Genomic DNA, 22,084 nt, shown 5'->3' on the forward strand with positions numbered 1-22,084 from the left:
CGAGGCAGATTTGAGAAAAGATTGCCTACCTCCACATGACTGACCACTTCATAAATAAACTCTCTATTTGGCAAAACTTCTTGTTTCAGTGATTGGCATACTGTGGGGTGGGCAAAACGGGCCTAGTTCAGTAGTAGGCATAGTCTCCAATAATATATGTTATAATTTAATTCTTTTTGAATATGCAGAGTTAATAGAGAATTATTTCAAGCACTGTAGACTTGAATCTCCATTTAACCAGAGCATTTCAACCATACCATAAGGATGCTGTAAGACAGGAACAAGATCCTAATTTAGGTCTAGGTTTATATACCAATAATGCTTTGTAACTCACTGCTTGAGCAATAACTTATTCCTCTAATAATAATGTCTTATTTTCTATACATTTATTGGAAAAGTATTCAGGAACATTTTTATTATTAAAGTTTTCCTACTCTGATTTTTCAATTATGCATAATATAGCTACTATTCAATACTAAGCTAAGGTTATAGATTATCCAGTTATTATCTTATATTATTCTGAGTTGACAAGGAGAGAAACATCAATATGAAAACTCCAAATTAATGTAAATAAATATCTAGAAAATGGCATATTTAATACCTGAATGGTTTATTTTACAAATTCAATATCTGGAAGGATGGGATTATATAAATCAAAGAGAAAGAAACAAATTAAGCTGACTGCCTCATCGTCACCCTCCTCTCCCAATCCCTGCACCTGTCATTTATGGGTAATATGCTCTTGATCACACACACACACACACACACACACACACACAGACACTTTGAGCTCATGCATTTGGTTATAATGTACAGTTTATTCCTGGGAACTTCCTTTTCCTCTGCCCCAAGCTTTGCTCCATCCTATTTGACTTTGAGTACCTCTAATTTTGCTTACACTCCAGTTAGATCCCCATTTCCACACGTTAGATCATGTCATTATCACAGGTAACTGCTCTGCCTTCAACATTTCTTATCCAAAACCTCTTTTATTCTCAAATTGATTTTGCTTTAAATGCCCCACCTTATAAGGACCTCAATCTACCAAAAATTCCACTTTCTCTAGCAGTCCTCATTTTTATGTCCCCTCCTTTATCCAGCTCAGCTTTTATGATCCACTTCAACCATATAATTTGTCAATATCCAAAATGCCTTTGATCCTGTTTTTTTAGGTCAGACCTATCTGGAAAAACTAAATGAACACAATTACCTACCACTTTTATCTATTCTTATACACATACACATGCCCTGCTGGGAAAACAGGAAGCAGTAATAATAATAAAAAAAAAAGTTCCATTTAAGAAATCACTGCCAACTTGAAAGTGGCTCTTAGTACTGCCTGAATGTTTCTAGTCAACTTACACTCCCACATACACAAGGCTTTTAAACCTTTTACACTATGCTCAAACCTCCAATCCCATCAGATGACCTTTCCTCCTACCTTAAAGAGAAATTAAGGCTGTCAGACGGGAGCAGGCAAGTACACGTGCATACATGTGCACACGCAACACATGCACACACAGTGCATGCCCTTGTTCTCCAAGATGAATGTTATTCTCTTTCCTCTTGACCTAGTTAATGCCTCTTCCTTCAGACTGAGGCTGACTCATCACATTTTCAGGAAAGACTCCTCTTCCTTGATGAGCACTCATGGCACAATTTATCCCGTACTGGTACCTCTGTATTACTTCACCATCCCCTCCATGAGCTCCATAACAGCAGGAACTGTTTCTATGGCTGCCTTGTCACACAGGAAATCCTCAAAAATACTTGTTAAATGACTGAACAAACACAAGATTCTTTTTTTTTAAATTAAACTGATTTATATTTATTAACCAACATCTCAAAATAAACTTGATACTACTACACTGTTGCTTACTGCCACAACAAAACAAAAAACAAAATCTTTGTTTTTCATACTTTCAGGGTGTTCTGGGCTGCCAGAACACAATAGATGCCAACGAATTTATTCTGTGATCTCCCTAACCTCCATCCAAGGCCTCTGACCTGCATGCCCATTCACATATACAACACATATGCAAGATATGTCCAATCCATGCACTCTGTCATGAATCAAAGGACACCTCTGAGCTTCTTACCTTCCCATCAGATTCTTGAGTAACAACAGAATCCCAATTTCTAAATCTAGTCTTTTGATTCTATTACTACTGTTACGGTATAAATATGAGGTGTCCCCCAAAAGCTCCTGTGTTAAGCAGGAATATTCAGAAACAAAATGATTAGATTATGAGAGCTAAAACCTAATCAGTCCATCCTAGTTTAAATGGACTAACTAACTGGGTGGCAATCATTGGCAGGTGGTTATGGTTGGGGAAGGTGTGTCACTGGGGGCATGCCCTGGAAGGATGTCTCTTCCCAGTGGCCTATTCTTTCCTCCCTTCCCCCCTCTCCCTCTCCTTCACTCCTTCCCCTTCCTCCCTCCCTCCCTCTCTCTCTCTCTCCCCCTCCCTCCATCCCTCCTTCCCATCTGCTATGAGCTGAATACTTTTTCTCCACCACACCCTGAGCCCAGAGCAATGAAGCTGGCTGATCATGGACTAAACCTCTGAAACTATGAGCCAAAGTAAACTTTTCCTCCTCTGAGTTGTCCTTGTCAGATATTTTGGCCACAGAGACACAAAGCTAAATAACACAACTATATATTACTTCATCTAGGAGTTCTGACAGATTGTACAGAGAGCTGGCTGTATCAAGGCTAGGCTATGGCAGTTTTATCATCATGCTCCTCCAACTTGTCCTGGGAACTAGAGCAGAAATTTCACACACACACACACACACACACACACACACACAAAAAAAAAAATCTGAGTCTGATATGCTGAATCACTTTCTTCCCTTAAAAACATACTACTGATTCCTACAGGTATGTAATGAAAAGGCCACATGGAATCTGAAGCTAAAGAACAATAGTTCAGATGGCTCAGACACTGTGAGATGTCACAGCATGATAATCTACAAGTCTCTTCTCTAGGAAAAGGGAAAGCACAGCTTGTTAAGCCCCTTTGTGCTGACGAAAAGTTGTCTAGTGTGTTTGATAAGCACATCATACCTTTACTAAATTCAAAATGATGATGGGAGAGCCAAACCTCTGAAGCATCTGGTCAAAGTGAAGGGCAGCCACATGAGCAAATGGATCTGCCTGGTCCACTGAGAAGGAAAAAAAAAAATGAATGAATACTCAAAGAAAAATTATAAAGCAGAAATAAGCATTCTTTAAACATCTTTTACTGTGAAATTGAGTTAAAAGAAATACAACTCAATTATCTAGTACTTTTGCTCCCCAAATCCCTCTCAAGGATTCACTGGACACTCATTCGTCATGTGTTTATTAAATGTGAATGCTTTTAATATTTCTGAGGTGAAATATAAAGCATTTTCTAGTAGTCAAAATTAATGATACATTTATTTCATAAAAACAACAGAAGGCTGGGTGGGGTGCCATGTACCTATAATCCCAGCGACTCAGGAGGCTAAGGCAGGAGGATTGCAAGTTCAAAACCAGCCTCAGCAAATTAGTGAGGCTCTAAGCAACTTAGCAAGACCCCCATCTCAAAAACCATAAAAAAGGGGATGGGGCTGTAGCTCAGTATAGAGTACCTGCCTAGCATATATGAGGCATGATAGAAGTTACTCTTCTTCATTAACTACTGTACAGGACCTAAGTATTTATTAGATTTCTGTGACTACAGTTCATTATCTCTAAAGGTGAGTAGAGAAGAGTTACTATTAAAAAGATTGTTCCACACACATGTAATAGGTGGTTTAGGCATCATAGTTGAGATGTCCTGGGACCAGTATAAGGGAACTGATCCTCTAACTTGCACATAGGAAGAATAACTGCCTGCAGTAAAGGACATCACAGAAGCATCACAGAGTATCTGTTCAGTCTCCACTTCATTTGCAACATCACCCTGGGAGGAAAAAAAAGTGCATTTAAAGATATTTTGTGTTCTCAGAACATTTGAATGAAAAAATTTTTCAAGAATACAATGAAATTATAACTTCTATTCTTTGAATGTCTTAAAAAGAAGTAAATGTTATCAATATTCAATGTGCATACTAGAAAAGCAAAACCATTAAAATGCAATAAAGAAAAGCAATTAAAAGTATCATGGAATAGAGTAGAAAAAATCAAATTAAATAGCTAATAGCTCAAGTAACAGAGAGCAGCTTGACTGGTGTAGTAGTAAGGAGAAACAGAAAAGAAAAACACTTACATGAAATTATACAGGAGATGAGGAAGGCCAGAAAAATATAAAAATTGAATTCTGGAAACCAAAGAGGAATAAAAGGACAAAAGAGATTCAAATAATACCTGATAGACAAAAGTTAAAAAGGGGGGAGGGTGGCTATGGTGGTGGTGGAGGTAGCTTTACTTATAAAAGTACACACGGATATGACAAAGAACAATTTTAGAAGCATTAATAACACGTGTTTGCAACTTAGATGCCCTTGAGTAGATGAATGGACTAAAAAATGTGGTATATATACACAAAGGAATATTACTCAGCAATAAAAGAGAATAAAATCATGGCATTTGCAGGTAAATGAATGGAGATGGAGAAGATAATGCTAAGTGAAGTTAGCCAATCCTCAAAACCCAAATGCCAAATGTTTTCTCTGATATCAGGAGGCTAATTCATAGTGCAGTTGGGAGGGGGAGCAAGGGAGGTCTTGGCAAACTCTAGATAAGGCAAAGGGGTGGGAGGGGAAGGGAGGGGGCATGGGGGTAGAAAAGACGGTGAAATGAGAGGACATAATTACCCTAAGTACATGTATGAAGACATGAATGGTGTGACTCTACTTTGAATACAACCAGAGATATGAAAAATTGTGCTCTATATGTGTAATATGAACTACATTGCATTCTGCTGTTATACATAACAAATGAGAATAAAAAATAAAATTAAAAAATAACATGTGTTTGATAATCCTTTGACCATTTCAAAGTAAATAATATAGCTGCAAAATTCTGATTTTTCTAAAAATATCAGTTAAAATGAATTTCAGTGCTGATATGAGTTGAAGAACAATATTGCTAGTTTAATCCAAGATCAAAACCTAATGCCCCACTCAATCTGTCTTCTTGATGACACACTTGCTCAAGACTCAAGTTGTCTATTATAGGCAGAGAGGGAACATTCAAAGGAATAACATGGCTGATGACAAGATGGGTGGACTTCTGTTGTTATTTTCCAGATGTGAACAGTAAAGAAGACTGGGCATAAAAGGGAAGAGGACAATGGCTTTCCCATGTCTTACTCTACTTTGATTTTCATCATGAACGTACTCTCAATAATGAGGGCTGCCTTCCAGGTATTTTTTGAGTGGGGAGCTTTGCCATTTTTGTCTCTATATTAATATGTACTACATTTGTTCACATAATTCAGAAATGGCTCATCCTCTAAAACATTAGACATTTCATAACTCCATTGTGTAACTCATTCTAAGATAGCTGACTTTTCAGAACATTTGTATATTAGTCATATTTCTCACAAGTTTCATATACTCTGAAGAACTAATTATTCTCTTGATAATAGCCCAGACTAAGAAATTGTACTTCTTCAATTCCACTTTGCTTCAGCTATGTCAGCAAAGCTGATGTAACAGGTTAAAATGTTGGCAGCGATTATGTCTGTCATCTTACCTCACAGTTTGCTCCTCTCTTGAGAAAACGGGTCCCAGCAAACTTACTGGATCTTCTTGCTATTAGAGTGACATACACAGGTCGTCCATAGATCAACAGCTCTTAGAATTCAAGTTAAAGTTGTTTAGCATTCATAAATGTCACACAAAACAAGAGAACCATTATACTTTAAAGGTACATTTAAATATACCTGTCCAGTGGCCTAAAGATACCAAAAACACTACGTAAGAATGGAAGAGAATTGAATTTGATAAGAATTGTGCAGGAATATTAGCAAAACCCAATCTAAGGTGTGATTTCTATGAATTCAGAGGAAATGGTACTGGCCAAGGGTAGATCTGTCTTTTCTTATAATCAAATCATGTAAGAAAATAAGTACAAATAATTCTGCCTATAGTCTTCAGAGTCATACACTTTCCAAAGAAAGCATGTGTCATTGGGATGTTTAAATTATGAAGTAATATAGAATATTGAGGGAATAGAGTAAACATAATTCTATAAAACAGGTCCAAAACCTGAACACTGAATTAATGTACAATGCTTAACAACATACATCTTATTAGTTATGGGACTTTATTTAAACTTCTGAGCCTCTGTATTGCACTCTCATCTACTATAAAATGGGAATTAAAAAGTAGCTATAGGTTAAAAATCACTAATTTAAAAATCTAAAATTCCAAAGTTCCAAAATCTGAAAATTTTTGAGTACCAACATAAGCCACAAGTGGAAAATTCCACACATGATCTCGTGTGATAGGTCATAGTCAAAATGCAGGCACGCTAAAAATACTATATAAAATTACCTTCAGGACAAGTATTTAAGTTTTATAGGAAACATGAATTTCACATATAGACTTGGGTCTCATTCCTAAGATATTTCATTATGTTTATACAAATTTCCAAAATCCCCAAAATCCAAAATCTGAAAGATTTCTGGTCCCAATCATTTTGAATAAAGGAGAGTCAACTTGTACTTTTGCTAGATGATTGGGAAGATTACTCGAGGTAATGCTTGTAAACACCTAATGCCTAGCCTATAGTTGCTGAGAGCCATTGCCAAGTAGGAATGATGCGTGGCAATTTCTTTGTCAGCCTACCCAATGTTGCTTAGAGGAAGGACTCTCCATTGTGGAAATGGGCTTGCCTTGGACCCAGGTCATTTGCAGTGACACGCATGAATGTTTGAGAAAGGTGACCCTGCTCAAGGACCAGGGTGGATCCGGGTTTAGGGAGGATCCTGCTGGATTAGGGTGGGTCCAGGTTTGGGGTGTATCCTGCTGGGAATAGGGAGTATCCTGCTGCCTCAGGCGCCCGCCCACTCCTTGAGTTCCCTGAGTTCTCCGGGATTCAGAGAGTATTTTGGGATGCAGAGCCTGGTGGAGGTGTGGATTTTCCCCAGAAGGTGCAGTGTAGAGTGCCGGTGACAGTTCGAGAATAAAGAGTTGCTGTTTGAATCTACAAGGCTGTGAGTGGCTCGTGATTTTGTGCCCAGTCAGACTGCGGCATATAGTAAATGTTCAATAAAGAGCAATTACTTTTATCTTCATACAGACTTCCAGGATTTATTAAATGCTTGATAACCAGGAAACTAGATTCATCTTTTAAACTAATAAGCTTTAAAATGATAATCTATGATGCTGTTCATTGTTTTAAAAAAACAAGCATTTATTATTCTTAGTATATCCCAGGTCCTGGAGCTAGATCTTCGAAATACAAAATGGTTTAGAACTACATTTTAGAAACTATAGCACATTCTCTTTGGAATCTTTGGTGGTGAAGAAAAACTTGTTTTTTTCCTCAGGTGAATTTTATTTTGGGGAACAGATGAAAGTGATTCAGGGTCAAATCTCATTATGCAGTGAATGATCAAGTTGATAATACCACTCTCTGGTTGAAAATGATTATAAAGTAATAAGCCTGATTTTCAAGTGTAGCACATCAATCTCACTCATCTCCATTTCCAAAGTCCTGTGTCTGCATCTAGCCTCTCTCCCCACTTGCCATAAAGAAGACAACACTGACACTCTTTAAGGCAAACCTCTCGGGCTAGGTATGCCCCTTGATTCCACTCCTCCCAATGGTCTGGCCTAAGAAGGCACAATAATGTTTAGGTCACATCACCCACTTAGTGGTCTCAAAAAAACCACTCCTTTAAAGCTTTAACTATAGGTCTTAAAAAAAAAAAAAAAAAAAAGAATGTCAACTAAAAAATGCAAATGCACAAATGCCCTCCATTATCTCAAAAAGGACAGAAAAAAACTAAATCCACTTGTAGATACTATAACACTGCCTTTCTAAACCTCACAATATAATGACAATTTCTTGAATGCCTTCAACTTTAGCTAGAAGTTAAATGAAAGATCAAGTTGGAGAAGGAAAAAAGTTTTCTTCAAATTGAACTCACCAGCTCACCCCAAGGTTCAACCTACTTCTATTTAGTATATTATTTTCCTTCATTTTACTTAACCCAGTTTGGAAATGGCTGTCCATTAAAGCTTCCTAAATATTACTTTACACATATCTCTCACCCTTCTGAAAAAAAATATTTTTTCAAATATTAAAACACCAAACCCAAAGTCTTTAGCCTGACCACTAAGGCTCTCTGATCACTGGCAATCTGACCCCTCCAATCTGCTTTCCACTACCTCCTACCTTCCCAGGAGTTTTATACACAAGCCATGAGAATACTGCCATGTATTTTTCCATTTTTACTCTCACAGTGCTATCCCAACCCATGATCTCTCTCTTGTACCTTTGAGGCCTGAGTTTTATTTAGGGCTAAGTTCAAGTTCTATTCCCATGAGACTGTCCTGTGCATTCCTCTCCACCTGCCAGGAATTCTGCTCCTCCCAGAGAAGCATGATCTAAATAGCATGATACTAAATAGCTTAGCATACATATAGCATTTTCTTCTTTGCTACTTATTAATCTTTCTCTGCACATAACAGGTCTGTTCAAACAGTCTTTTTTCTTCTTTGTATTTCTATTGCCTGGCATAGGAACGTATAGAATGATAATTATAATCATATTATTTGCATGGAGTTTTTTGCAAATTGGTACAATGCAAGTTTAATAACATATACTTAAATTTTTACAAAAAGGATACTTGACTGCCCACAGAACCCATGAATAATATACAACAGCCAGTCACGATGCACTGTGTTTTTAATTATATCCAGAAGTTCACCATTCCACACATACTTCATATAAGGCTCACTACATATCCCAAATACACCTGAAAAATAAAAATTGATGCCAAAAAAATAAGAAAACTGATTGACACTCACTCATTTTTAAGTTCTTCCAATGACATTTTTAACTTCAAAGCAAGATGCCTGATTAATACAATTGTCATTTTCATTAGATATCATTCATATCAGTATCTAGAGCATTGTGCTGATTCTGTACTAAAATCAAAAAAGAAATGCTTTTTCTGATTTCTGAGAGTTTTTAACTTAAGAGAAAAGAAAATCAGAGGGAAAGTAGTCACATGTACAAATACATTAAGAAGCTAAGAGACAACAGAGAGTATGAGTTGAGAGCACAGCATGCAATCAGAGTGCTTGGGCCTAAGACATCCTGGCTCTGCCTTTTATCAGTAGCATGACAGGCGTGACCAAAGTGTCACTATCTCAGTGCCTCTGTTTCCTCATCTGCACCTGAATCATGTGGTTGCTGTGCATGAAATAAATTAGTATTGCACAGAAAGTGCTTAGAACAACTTCTTAGAATGATTCCTGAGAACAAGCCTGGCACATTACTCACTGAGAACAAGCCTGACACATTACTCAATCTTCAATAAAATGTAGTTATTATTACACCAGGCCTTTTTCACATGAAGAAATTAATTTCATCAAACATGATTTCAGAATATCCACATATAAGTGTATTAAACATCAATGAGTTTTAAAAAATCATCTATAGTGACAAGAAACAAGTGTATGTATAAACTAATAGCCTAAAATACGGTACCAGTTTTGGATAGTAGTTAAGCAATACTATTTTTTTGCCTCAAAACATGATCTGATAAGAGTATTAATTAATTTATTTACTTTTGTGGTATTGGGGATTGAACCCAGGACTATTCTACCCCTGAGCTACATCCCCAGCCTTTTTTAAATTTTATTTTGAGACAGGGTCTCACTAAGTTGCCCAGGCTGGCCTCACACTTGTGATCCTCCTTGCCTCAGCCACCTGAGTCACTGGGATTACAGGCATGTACACCACACCTGGCTGAGATACGTACTATAATGCATTTATAAAAATTAAACTTTCTCTGTCCTTTCAACGCAGCACATGAGAGAATGAATAATGCAGACACTCTCCCACTTTGGCACCTTAGGCAAGTTACTTAACATCGCCATTTTCTAAACTGTAAAATGATGACCCTACTACTCAGAGATGTTGTTCAGATTAAAGAGTTTTTGCAAAGTCCCTGCCACATTATATGACACACAGCAGAGACTTTTCAAAATGTATTATTTTCCTTTTTACCTTCTCTCCCACTTTTTCCCCTCTCTTCATTTCCTATCAGTTTTCCCCTGTGTGGGAAATTAATCCATGACCCCAGCAAAGGTGTCAGAATCCTAATCAGCAGAACTTATGAATGTGTTATATTACATGCCATGTAAGAATAAAAGTACAGATGTAATTTAGGCTACTAAGCAAATTACTTTGAGCCAAGGAAATTATTCTGGATTATTCACATGAACCCAATGTAATCATAGGGTTTTTATAAATGAAAGAAGAAAAGAGGAGTGTGAATGTTAAAATGATGTAATGTAGAAAAACAACTTGGATGGCTGCTACTGGCTTTGAAAATGGAAGGAAGGGAGCAGAGGGCCAAGAAATGAGAGAGCTCCCACAAGATAGAAAGGGCAAGAAAACTGGTTTTCCTCTAGATCCCCCAGAAAGAAATGCAGCCCTGCTGATACACCAAACTTATTTCAACGAGACCCATTTGGGAAAACTGACTTCTATAAGATAAAAAATGTGTGTTATACTAAGTTGTAATTTGTTATAGCAACAAGTAACTAATCCACTACATCACTCATATTTATGAGGCTTAGAGATATTATATGTAATATTGTCCCCCCCCAAAAAAACAATGTTGCATTAGTCTTTATGATGGAAAATAAGATGTACTATATTCTCTGATATTAACAAAAAATTTTTTCCATTTATACTTTACAAAAAGTCTAGACCAATAAAAAGTGCATGAATACCAGACCTTAAACTATACTACAGAGCTACAGTAACAAAAACGACATGGTATTGGCACCAAAACAGGCCCAAATCTTTACCATGTCAGCCTAGGATCTGACTTCCTGAATAAGACTCCTAAAGCACAAGAAGTAAAATCAAGAATCAATAAATGGGATGGATTCAAATTAGAAAGCTTCTTCTCAACAAAGGAAACAATAACATGAGAAGAGAGCCTATAGATTGAGAGAAAATCTTTACCACATGCACCTCTGATAAAGCGTTAATCTCTAGGATATATAAAGAACTCAACAACTTAAGACCAATAAAACAAATAACTCAATCAATAAATGGGCTAAGGAACTGAACAGATACTTCACAGAAGAAGAAATACAACTGATCAATAAATATATAAAAAAGTGTTCAACATCTCTAGCAATTTGAGAAATTAAAATCAAAACTACTCTAAGATTTCATCTCATTCCTGTCAGAATGGCAGTCATCAAGAATACAGGCAACAATAAATGGTGGTGAGGATGTGGTGAAAAAGGTACACTCACACATTGCTGGTGGAACTGCAAATAGGTGCAACCACTATGGAAAGCAGTATGGAGATTCCTCAGAAAATTGGGAATGGAATCATCATTTGACCCAGCTATCCCACTCCTTAGTTTATACCCAAAGGACTTAAAATCAGCATACTATAGTGACACAGCCACATGAATGTTTATAGCAGCTCAATTCACAATAGCTAAACTATGGAACCAACTTAGGTGTCCCTCAATAGATGAGTGGATAAAGAAAATGTGGTATATATACTCAATGGTATATGACTCAGCTTTAAAGAAGAGTGAAATTATGGCATTTGCCAGTAAATGGTTGGAGTTGGAGAATATCATGCTAAGCGAAATAAGTCAATAACACAAAACCAAAGGTCGAGAATGTTTTCTCTAATATGGGGATGCTAATTCAAAATAAGGCTGGCGGGGGCACTAGGGAAGAATAGCATTACCTTAGATTAGGTAGAGGGAAGTAATGGGATAGTAGAATGAACAAACATTATTACTGTATGTATATATGTGACTACATGACCAATATGATTCTGCAACATGTACATTCAGAAAAATGAGAAATCATATCCCATCTATGTATGATATGTATCAAAGTGCATAAATGCATTCCACAGTCATGTATAACTAATTAAAACAAATTTAAAAAAAATTTTTTAAAGTGCATGAATAGCTGGACATGTTGAGACATGCCTGTAATGCCACAGCCTTGGGAATCTGAGGCAAGAGGATCAGAAGTTCAAAGCCAGCCTCAGCAACTTAGTGAAGCCCTAAGTAACTTAGCAAGACCCTGCCTCAAAATAAACAATAAAAGGGCTGTAAATGTGGCTCAGTGAATAAAATCCCTGGGTGCAATCCCTGGTACAAAGAAAAAAAAGTGCATGAATAATGGCTAGAAAATGTCAGCATACAATTTTCTGGCTGGCCTACAAACAAAATCACATGGTGATTAATGATCTCTATAAAAATGAATTGGTCAAGTTCATGAATCTAAAACAACCCCATGTAAAGATAAAGAGCACTGAGGGATGGAGAAATGAGAGGAATGTGAATAAATTTAATGAGATGCCATTTCATGGACGCCACATTAACATACATTAAATATGCTGAAAAGCACCTACCACTTCCACCTTGTGTAATTAATCCTTCATCTTCAAAAATGTCAAAACTCTCCTGGCGACTCTGGGTCGTTTCTGATTTTAACATCTCCAGGGGCATTCGCAAGACAGTAAGATTATACTGAAGTGAGTGAGACAAATCATAGCTGTAACTGAGAAGAGAATTTTAACTTGAGAATTACAAAAGCAAAGCACGTTTCATGATCTTGCTCCCATATGGAATTAAAATCTGTGAACTAAATTACTTAGCACCTGTTATTTCAACTTAGAAGCAATGCTGTTCAAATAAGCACTATAAAATAGCAAAATATGAACATGATTGGAAATTCAAAAACTCACGGCATGACTAAAGATATTTGCATGAGTAAAAATAAATAACACATTGTGAGTAACTTATATTCATCGATTTGCACAATGTACATTTATTGCTTCATGCTGAAATCAATGTACATTCATGGTCTTATGCATAAGGGTCACATTTTCATATGTATTTTGATGGGATCCTGAAGTTATTACAATATCCACTACAATAGTGCATGGTTGTGAACACTAGTTTACACATGAGCCAAAATGATTATATTAATTATTATTGGTAGTATAATGACTAAATAAAAAAAAACAAAAATAAGCATATAAGATAAGCCATTACAGTGAAACATGTTTCAGGAGAGTAAAACCTTATAAAAATTATAAAAGTCTATGCAAATAAGGCCAAAAGAAACCTGTTACAGTTCTGATTTCACATAATTAACAATCTTATGAGTATCTCTAGAATATATTTTTGGCACAGAATTTCAAAAGGTATTTTGAATACTTCAGGTTAATACAATTTGTTTTTAAAATATTTTAGTAATATTTTAAGATGATTACAATTCTGACTGGAGAATCAAACACCTTTCTTTTTAAATTTATTTACATAATTTAATTGAAACTGATTTCAGTTTCATGAAATTCAACTTTACTACATTTTCTTGATGGTTCCATTCATTTTATAGTAGACAATCTTAAAGAGATAAAAGCTATATTAAGAAGCTAGGGGGCTGGGGATGTAGCTCAAGTGGAACGCGCTTGCCTGGCATGTGTGGGACGCTGGGTTCGATCCTCAGCACCGCATAAAAATAAAATAAAGATGTTGTGTCCACCAGAAACTAAAAAATAAATATTAAAAAAGAACCAAAGAAGTTGGTTTCTGACTTTTAACAATCAGTTCTTCCTATTTTAAACAATTGCTTTATTCTAGCTGAATCTTAAGGATATAGTATACCCTTCTTAAAAGACTATGGATGAGGCACAAAAACTTTAATCTTCATTATTTTTACTTTTGGAAAGACTTAATGAAGACAAACCGAGAAATATGAAGATCAATTTTAATGATACCACTGAATTTTAGAAATAATTCAGACATTATAAACATAATATCAGCAATAAAGACTAAAAAGAAGATGATAAAATACAAGAAAAATATACATTCAATAAATATTTATGGGGATGGAGGTATAAGTCAGCAGTGGAACATTGCCTTGCACATGTGAAGCCCTGGGTTCCATCCCCAGCATTAGAAAACAAAACAAAACAAATATTTACAGAAATGAAAATTATTTCATTAGGAGCCCTTCACTCTGTGATTATTAAAACAAATTTTAATTTTACATAAATGAAGACATCAAACAGTATACATAGTAGACATGTTTTTATTTCATAAACAAGCGATTAATCTATTAATTAAAAATAAATTTCTAAAAAATGCAAATTACCCTCTCATTATATAATACCAACAGCTACAAATGTGCTAGGTTCTCTTTCAGTTCTCATGACTGAGGTTCTTATTAGCACATGCTATTTTGTGCTTTATTTTTTAATTTGGATATTATAGCAGACAGAATCTCCCATCTATCACAATAATTCTTTCTACTAGATCTACATATTGGTCACATCAGTGGTGGTGTAACACTTTATCATAATGCTATACCATAATTTACTTGCCTGTTCTTTAATTATTGATATTCAGACTATCCCTGGATTGGTTGGTTTGCTTGTTAGGTTACCATAAATATATGTCCAAAAATGTCTCTTTACTAATGGGGATTCATATTCTCCCTCCTAAAATATTTTTTTAGGAGGTATTTTCATATATACTTAATTTCTCTCCAGGAAAATTATTAATCTGAGATGGCACCAGTAATATGTCAGTATTGCGATAGTTATCCTATTTTTAATTTATTTGCACCTAATTTTGCCAGATTATTCAGTGAAAATTGAACTGTGACACTGTTACAACTCTCTGGCTGAATGCAGAGTTCATGTTTCTAATTCAAAACTGCAAAACAAAAATATTTCCTTAAAACACATCAAGTCCTATCTAAAAAAAAAATAACCTTTATAGTGAGACTACCCTTTAGTTTATCCATTTGAATTTTCTGTTTTCCAATTTTATTGGTATAGTACATAATGGTGGGATTGATTGTTACATATTTGGACATGGACACAATATAACAATATATTTTGGTCAATATCACTTCCCAGTATGAATTTTCAAAATATCAGATTTTTAAAAGGAATAAGTACATTTAAATGCTTTTAAATAAAATAATTTGGTTATTTTTTTTTTAATGAAGGAAGTGCTACTGTGTGCTCTCACTTTATTTATACCCCTTGGAAAATAATGTAAAACTTTAAGTGATTATTAATAGAGACAAAACTAAGTTACAACTTACCTAAAGTAAAAATTGCTGGATAGGTCCACATTTTGAAATATTCGTAGATACCTTAAAAAAATCAAAGCATGTAAAAACATTCAGATGATACAAATTTATATATATGCTTATATATACTTATAACATATATAACATATGCTTATATATATTTATATTAGTAAAACACTCATTAAAATGGGTAATTCAAGCCATTCCTGAATAGAGATTTCATCAGAAGCCGCTCTAAATCTGCTGATCATCCCTAAAAGACTCTTAACTTCATAGTTCGTTCCTCGTCACTGATTATGCCTGTCAGAGGCAAAATCATACACCTACATGTGTGGGGCATTTCGACTGATGGCAAGATAGCAGTAAATAACTGTTTTCACTTTTACAGTGCGGTTTTGTAAATACTTTGAGGATGGAGAGAAGAGTGTAACAAAAATCAGATATTTGTGTATCATTATAATTTTAAATTGGAAAGTTATTTTGTTTTGTTGGTACTGGGGATTGAACCCAGGAGAGCCTTACCACTAAACTATATCCCCAGCCCTTTTGTTTATTTTTATTTATTTTTTAATTTTGAGACAGGGTCTCACTAAATTGCTGAAACTGGACTTGAACTTATGATCCTCCTGCCACAGCCTCCTGAGTCCCTGGAATTGGAGGCATGTCATGCCTGGCTAAGTTGGAAAGTTTTTAAACTGAAGAAAAAATTATAGAATATCCACCTGCCTTTCACTCAAGAGAAACAAATATTCACATTTTTATATTCACTTCAACTTTTTAAAAACAAAATAATTAAAACATACTTTAAAGAGTTAAAATCCCCTTTGTTTATTCAGTCCTGTTCTCTCTCTCTAAAGGCTACCACTTTTCTGTTACTGACATGAATGAACCCTTCTGTCCTTGTGTGCCATTACTTCTACCCCATTACAGACATCTTTAAAATTACATGTAGCTCAATGTTCATAGCAGCTCAATTCACAATAGCTCAGCTATAGAACCAAACCAGATGCTCTTCAATAGATGAATGGATAAAGAAAATGTGGTATATATAACAATTTCTTTATCCATGTGGTATATATAACAATAGAATATTAGCCATAAATAAGAATGAAATTATGGCATTTGCCAGTAAACGGATGAAACTGGAGGCTATCATGCTAAACGAAATAAGCCAATCCCAAAAAACCAAAGGCCTAATGTTCTCTCTGATATGTGGATGCTGACTCACAATGGGGGTGGTGGGGATAGAGGTTCACTAGATTGGAGGAGGCGCAGCAGATGGGGGATGGGAATAGGAAAGACAGTAGAATGAATGGAACATAATTTTCCTATGTTCATATATGAATGCACGAACAGTGTAACTCCACATTATGTACAACCATAAGAATGGGAAATTATGTTCCATGTATGTGTGGTATGTCAAAATACATTCTACTGTCATGTATAAATAAAAAGAACAAATAAATAAATAAAATTTTTCTAAATGACATGTAGCATTATACTATGTTGAATACATTTGCCCAAATCATTCCAAACTTTGTATATTCTTCTGAAACCCTTTTTTCCCACTCAATTTTTAAAGTAACTATGTTAAAAGCTAAGGATTTAATATGTTCACTTAAACTGATGTTTGCTACTTCATCATATAATACATGCCACATTTTATTTATCCATTTATTTATCCATTCCTTGAGTGATTCCTTTCTAGTTTCCCACTATAAGATACAATGCTGCCAAGAACATACCACTTTTCTATACACTTGTATGAGTTTCTCTAGGGCACGTATATAGAAGCAGAACTACTGGCATATACATAATGCACATTTTCAGTTTTATTAGAACATGTCAAATTGTCTTCCTAAGGGGCCAAATTAATATAACTTTATAACTTGCTGATATTCACATTACTCATAGCATAAATTCATTTCCTTTATCTCTGCTAACATTTGACAACAACAGATATTTTAATTATTCCCAATATAGTGAGAATGAAATGGCACCTTTTTAAATTTACAGTTCCCAAATTACTAGCAAGGTTCAGCATCTCTTTTGTTAGCTAACGTTTAACCATTTCAGTTAGGTTATCATCTTCTCACTAATTTGTAAAAATTCTTCAGATAGTCTACATACTAATCTTTATTAGACTTTCAGACTTTAGCTTATCTCCCAAAATCTGTCTGGATTATAATATTGTTTTAATATAAAAAGCATCAAATATGTCATTTTTTATACTTAGTGCTTTTTTTAAAATTTTATTTGTGAAATCCTCCTCCCTTTTAGGATCATAAAAATACTTTCTTTTTCTCCCTTAAAATTGTCTTTGAACTTCTGGAATTGCCTCTTGAGTACTGTCAGAGATTAGAATCTAATTTATTTTTGTCCAAATTTAAAACCAGCACCATTTAGCCTGACTTTTCCCCAATGATTTGTTGTGCTCACTCTTCTCATATGCCATTTTACCACATAAAGTGAATCTTTTCTAGACTTTTTCGACTCTGTTTATCAATCATTGTTAGTTCCTTCTCCAATACCAAGCATATTACTAACTGGTTATCTTAATTATACTTACTGATTATCTTCATTACTATAATAAGTCTTGCTGTTTGGTTAGGTTTATTTCTTCTTGTTTTTCTATTTTAGAATTATTATCTAAACTATACTTAGACATTTGCTTTTCTATATGAAAATTAAAATAATTTTGTCATTTAAATTTTTAAAAAATCCTCTGGAATTTGATTAGTTACATTAAATTTATGAATTAATTTTGGAGAAAAGCAATCTTTATGACATTGTCTTCTCATTCATGAACAAAGGGACATCTTTCCAATTATTTAGGGATTTTAAATATATTTTAGTAATGATTTAAATTTCTCCATAAGGTTTTGTGTAGCTTCTGTTGTGTTTATTTCCAGGTGGCTTATGTGTCTGGGTGCTGTTGTGAATGGGGTCATTATTAAATTCTCTAGTTGGATAATGCCAATGTATGAAAACACTACTGGTTCTTACATGCTGATATTTTTTTTCAATCACCTTTTCATTAGTTCTGAGAGCTTGTAGATATTCTTATATTTTTCAAGTAGAAAATATTCTACATCATGTCTACATAATAATAATGTGCCTCCTTTTTAAGCTTTTTTAAAAATATTATTTAAGTTGTCAATGGACCTTTATTTTATTTATTTTATGTGGTACTAAGAATCGAACCCTGTGCCTCACACATTGTAGGCAAGTGCTCTACTGCTGAGCTACAACTCCAGCCCCTCCTTTTTAAGCTTTATACCTTATTTTTCTAGTCTTATTGAATTGGCTAGGGCTATTAGTTATGATGGTAGATATCTCTATTGTTCCTTATGTAATTAAAGGCAATGCTTTTAAAGTTTTACTCTCTATTTCCTGTAAATATTAAAATGATCATAATTTTTCCTAGCAATATTTTAAAGTGGTAAAAATTTACTAATATTTTACCAAATATTTGTACTTAAATGCATTATTGGATTATACAGTTTTGTAAGTGTGCTAAACATTTTGTTTATCAAATAATATTACTTTGTTCCACTTATAATGAGGTATTAATATAATTGTATTTTATTTTGGATAAAACAATAAGATATTTTTTCTCTTTAAAGATAGTAAAATTTCTAGGGCTGGGGATGTGGCTCAAGCAGTAGCACACTCTCCTGACATGCGTGTGGCCCGGGTTCGATCCTCAGCACCACATACAAACAAAGATGTTGTGTTCACCAAAAACTAAAAAATAAATATTTAAAAAAAAAAAATTCTCTCTCTCTCTCTCACTCTCTCTTTAAAAAAAAAAATTAAAGATACTAAAATTTCTACATAGAACCAAACAATTTGTTTGACTATTTTTGGCTAAAGAATCATAAAGATGGCATTTATTAATTATATAAACCTCTTCAACTCTTTCCCATCCCTTGATTCATGTGCAATAGCCTATCTAATTCACTTTTAATTAATATACAACTCCAGTCTATTAGGTATATGTGATATAATTTTTCAGTTAGTGTAAGACAAAGATCTACTTTATCTATCTGTTGAACTGTTCCTATCTTCATCTGCAACAAATTATTTTTTAAATCATAACAAAGACATCACAAGAATCCAGGAAACCTTAATCTAACAAAATTTCAAGCAAAAAAGTCACACCACCTTTAATTTTGGTTTGTGTATCAAAACAACACTATGAAAAGTACACAGCATAATTTAAATCTAAACTATTACTATATTAAAACATAAATATACCTTTGTTTCATTTTAACACTTACAATATTAAATGAATTGAAACTTTATAATTTTGAATCTATTAATTTCCTCTACTTTCCCAAGTCTTCAATAATTTTTCCCAAAACTTTGGAAAAATGTCAAATCTACAAAAAAAATAAATAAATTGGAGAGAAAATAGTACAATGAACACCAGCCCCTTTTCTGAATTCACAGTTAGAGCCCTCTCTTTAAATACACAAGCACATTTTATTTTTCAAAACCATTTCATTGCATATCCCTAATATGAAAATTTGAAATCTGAAATGCTCCAAAATCTGTCCTCAGAAAGTCCTCTGTAGCCCTGTGTATGTGTGCGCATGCACATGTACATTTCAACCAAGGATCTAATTGACATTCACATGCTGCATCTGTCATTTCTGTTCTAAAATCTCGAATAGTCAATACTAAAATTTTGGGGTTTTTTTTTCTGTCTTTGATGACTTTGATATTTCAGAGTCCAGGCCAGTAGTCTTGAAAAAAAATTCATACAATATAAATTTGTCTCATTTCATCATGCTTAGATTCAAGTGAAATATTTTCAGCAAATAAAAAAAAAACTTTAAGATAATCTGTGTCTTTCCCATTGCTTCACAATAAGAAGCAAATAATGCTAGTTTTATCTCATTATTGGTGATGCTAAGTTTGATCATTTGGTTAAGTATGTCTGTTCTTTTTAATTATACAAATTACCTTTTCCTGTTTGCAAATAATAACCATTGTGTCCTTGTCTGAATCAATTATTATAATGGAGCCTTCACAGCCTGGAACAAAAGTTGTGAGCCAACATTTGACCTTCATATATAGCATTTGGAATCTTTTGATTCTAGTTTGTTTTCTAATTGGCCTGCCTCATTAAAAAAAATAATAATAATAAGTTACTACCACTAGTACATACCTAGCTTCATCAGGGTGAGTAATCCGTACAGAATCATTGGGTATATAGATCATATTTGTATCTTCGATCTTATATATTGCATGACCACCAATATCTGCCATCTTCCTCCTTTTAGTTATCAACACAATATAATAGCCTTCTAAAAACCTGACAAAACCTGTACAACAAAAAAGAAAAATAAATAGAATGTTTTGTAAATATAGTAAGGTTTTTTAGATACATATTTAAGAGGCCAAAGACTTTTTAACACATTTTCTATCTCATTTAAAGTCATAAATTTGTTTGGTTATCTTAGAATTATTATCTAGAAATAACCTTACAGTCATTTATCTCACGTAAAAATATTAATGTAAACAATTTCACTTAATTCATTAATTCCTTTAATCTCAATACAAACAGGATTGAGATGCCTTAAGCAAAGCTGTACACAGGATTAAAGGGAGTTGTTCAATGGATATAAACTTTCAATTCTGCATAGATGAAAAGTTCTAGAGATGTGTTGCACAATAAGGTATATAGAGCTACTAGATAAGACATACCAAAGGAACAGATTGCAGATACATTCCCAAGGCCTTCTGCATATAGGCATGTTACTCACAGAATGTCTGTCTAAAAACTGGTGATACGAGGTTTATTAGCTCAAATTTACCCAACCTGTCTTGTTCCCCTTTGAGTACACCATGATATGAGTGACTAAGGAATTTTCAAATTTACAGAGACATTCAACTGCCACCTTCAAGCTTTTTTTATTCATTGTCCTACACTTTCCAGGCAGATAACCTCAAGATGAGACAGCTTGCCGGGCACATTGGTGCATGCCTGTAATCCCGGCAGGCTCAGGAAGCTGAGGCAGGAGGATCAAAAGTTCAAAGCCAGCCTCAGCAATTTAGCAAGGCCCTAAGCTGAGGGGGGAAAAAAAGGCTGAGGATGTGGTTCAGTGGTAAAGCGCCCTGGGTTCAATAATCCCTGGTACCAAAAACAAAAAGATGAGACTGCTCCCTACACATGCAAGCAGGAGCAATCACCCATCCAGGATCACAGGTCTGGTAGATAAACATCTCATAAGACAAATGGAGATTGCCCCCTCATGTGATAAAGACTTTTTCAGGAGCCACTTGTAAAACCAGAACTGAGTAACCTGATAAAAGACTTGTCCCCTTAGTTGGGAAATAGCCTTTTCTCTCTGTTCTCAGTGTTGTCTCTCCTCTCCTTGAGGTAAACCATCCCCAGTTAAGGCTTTGCCTATGTGCTCATGCTCTTTGGCCCAGTTCCATTTCTACTGTCACTGGATCAGAAGTGTCACTGGATCATTACCGTAACAAAGGGCATGGATGGTGGGTTCTCTGTCTTATAAATTTGTAGAATGAAATCCATGAACACAGGGTGAGAGCAAAGCACAAGGAAGAGCTCCCAAAGACAGAGGGATCCCAAGAGAAGGATGTCAATAGGTGTCTGTTGTCTGGGAGTTTTTATGAGCTTGGTCTGTCCCTGTAGGTGATTGGTGGGTACAGGATTCTGAAATGGTCCAATCAACTCTATTTTGTCGTCTTCAATCTGAAGCAAAGTACTTTCTGGGCCTTTATTAGCACAAGAGTTGGGATAGGGTTTATTGGCACAAAAGGAAGTACTTGGGGTAGAGGCAGATTTTG

At 34.7% G+C, this 22,084-nt stretch overlaps 1 protein-coding gene across 1 annotated transcript in view; it reads right to left on the reverse strand.

Moving 5' to 3' along the window:
* Positions 1-22,084, reverse strand: part of Fig4 (FIG4 phosphoinositide 5-phosphatase) — a 105,847-nt gene that overhangs the window by 66,136 nt on the left and 17,627 nt on the right. Inside the window, exons 4-10 of the mRNA XM_076859851.2 lie at positions 20,436-20,592; positions 15,272-15,322; positions 12,561-12,709; positions 8,775-8,903; positions 5,669-5,769; positions 3,770-3,932; positions 3,071-3,168 (exon numbers count right to left, since the gene is read on the reverse strand). Coding sequence (XP_076715966.2) covers positions 3,071-3,168; positions 3,770-3,932; positions 5,669-5,769; positions 8,775-8,903; positions 12,561-12,709; positions 15,272-15,322; positions 20,436-20,592 — 848 coding nt within the window. The remainder of the gene's footprint in view (positions 1-3,070; positions 3,169-3,769; positions 3,933-5,668; positions 5,770-8,774; positions 8,904-12,560; positions 12,710-15,271; positions 15,323-20,435; positions 20,593-22,084) is intronic.

This window comes from Callospermophilus lateralis, chromosome 6, assembly GCF_048772815.1.
Source record: "Callospermophilus lateralis isolate mCalLat2 chromosome 6, mCalLat2.hap1, whole genome shotgun sequence".
NCBI classification, from domain to species: Eukaryota; Metazoa; Chordata; class Mammalia; order Rodentia; family Sciuridae; genus Callospermophilus; species Callospermophilus lateralis.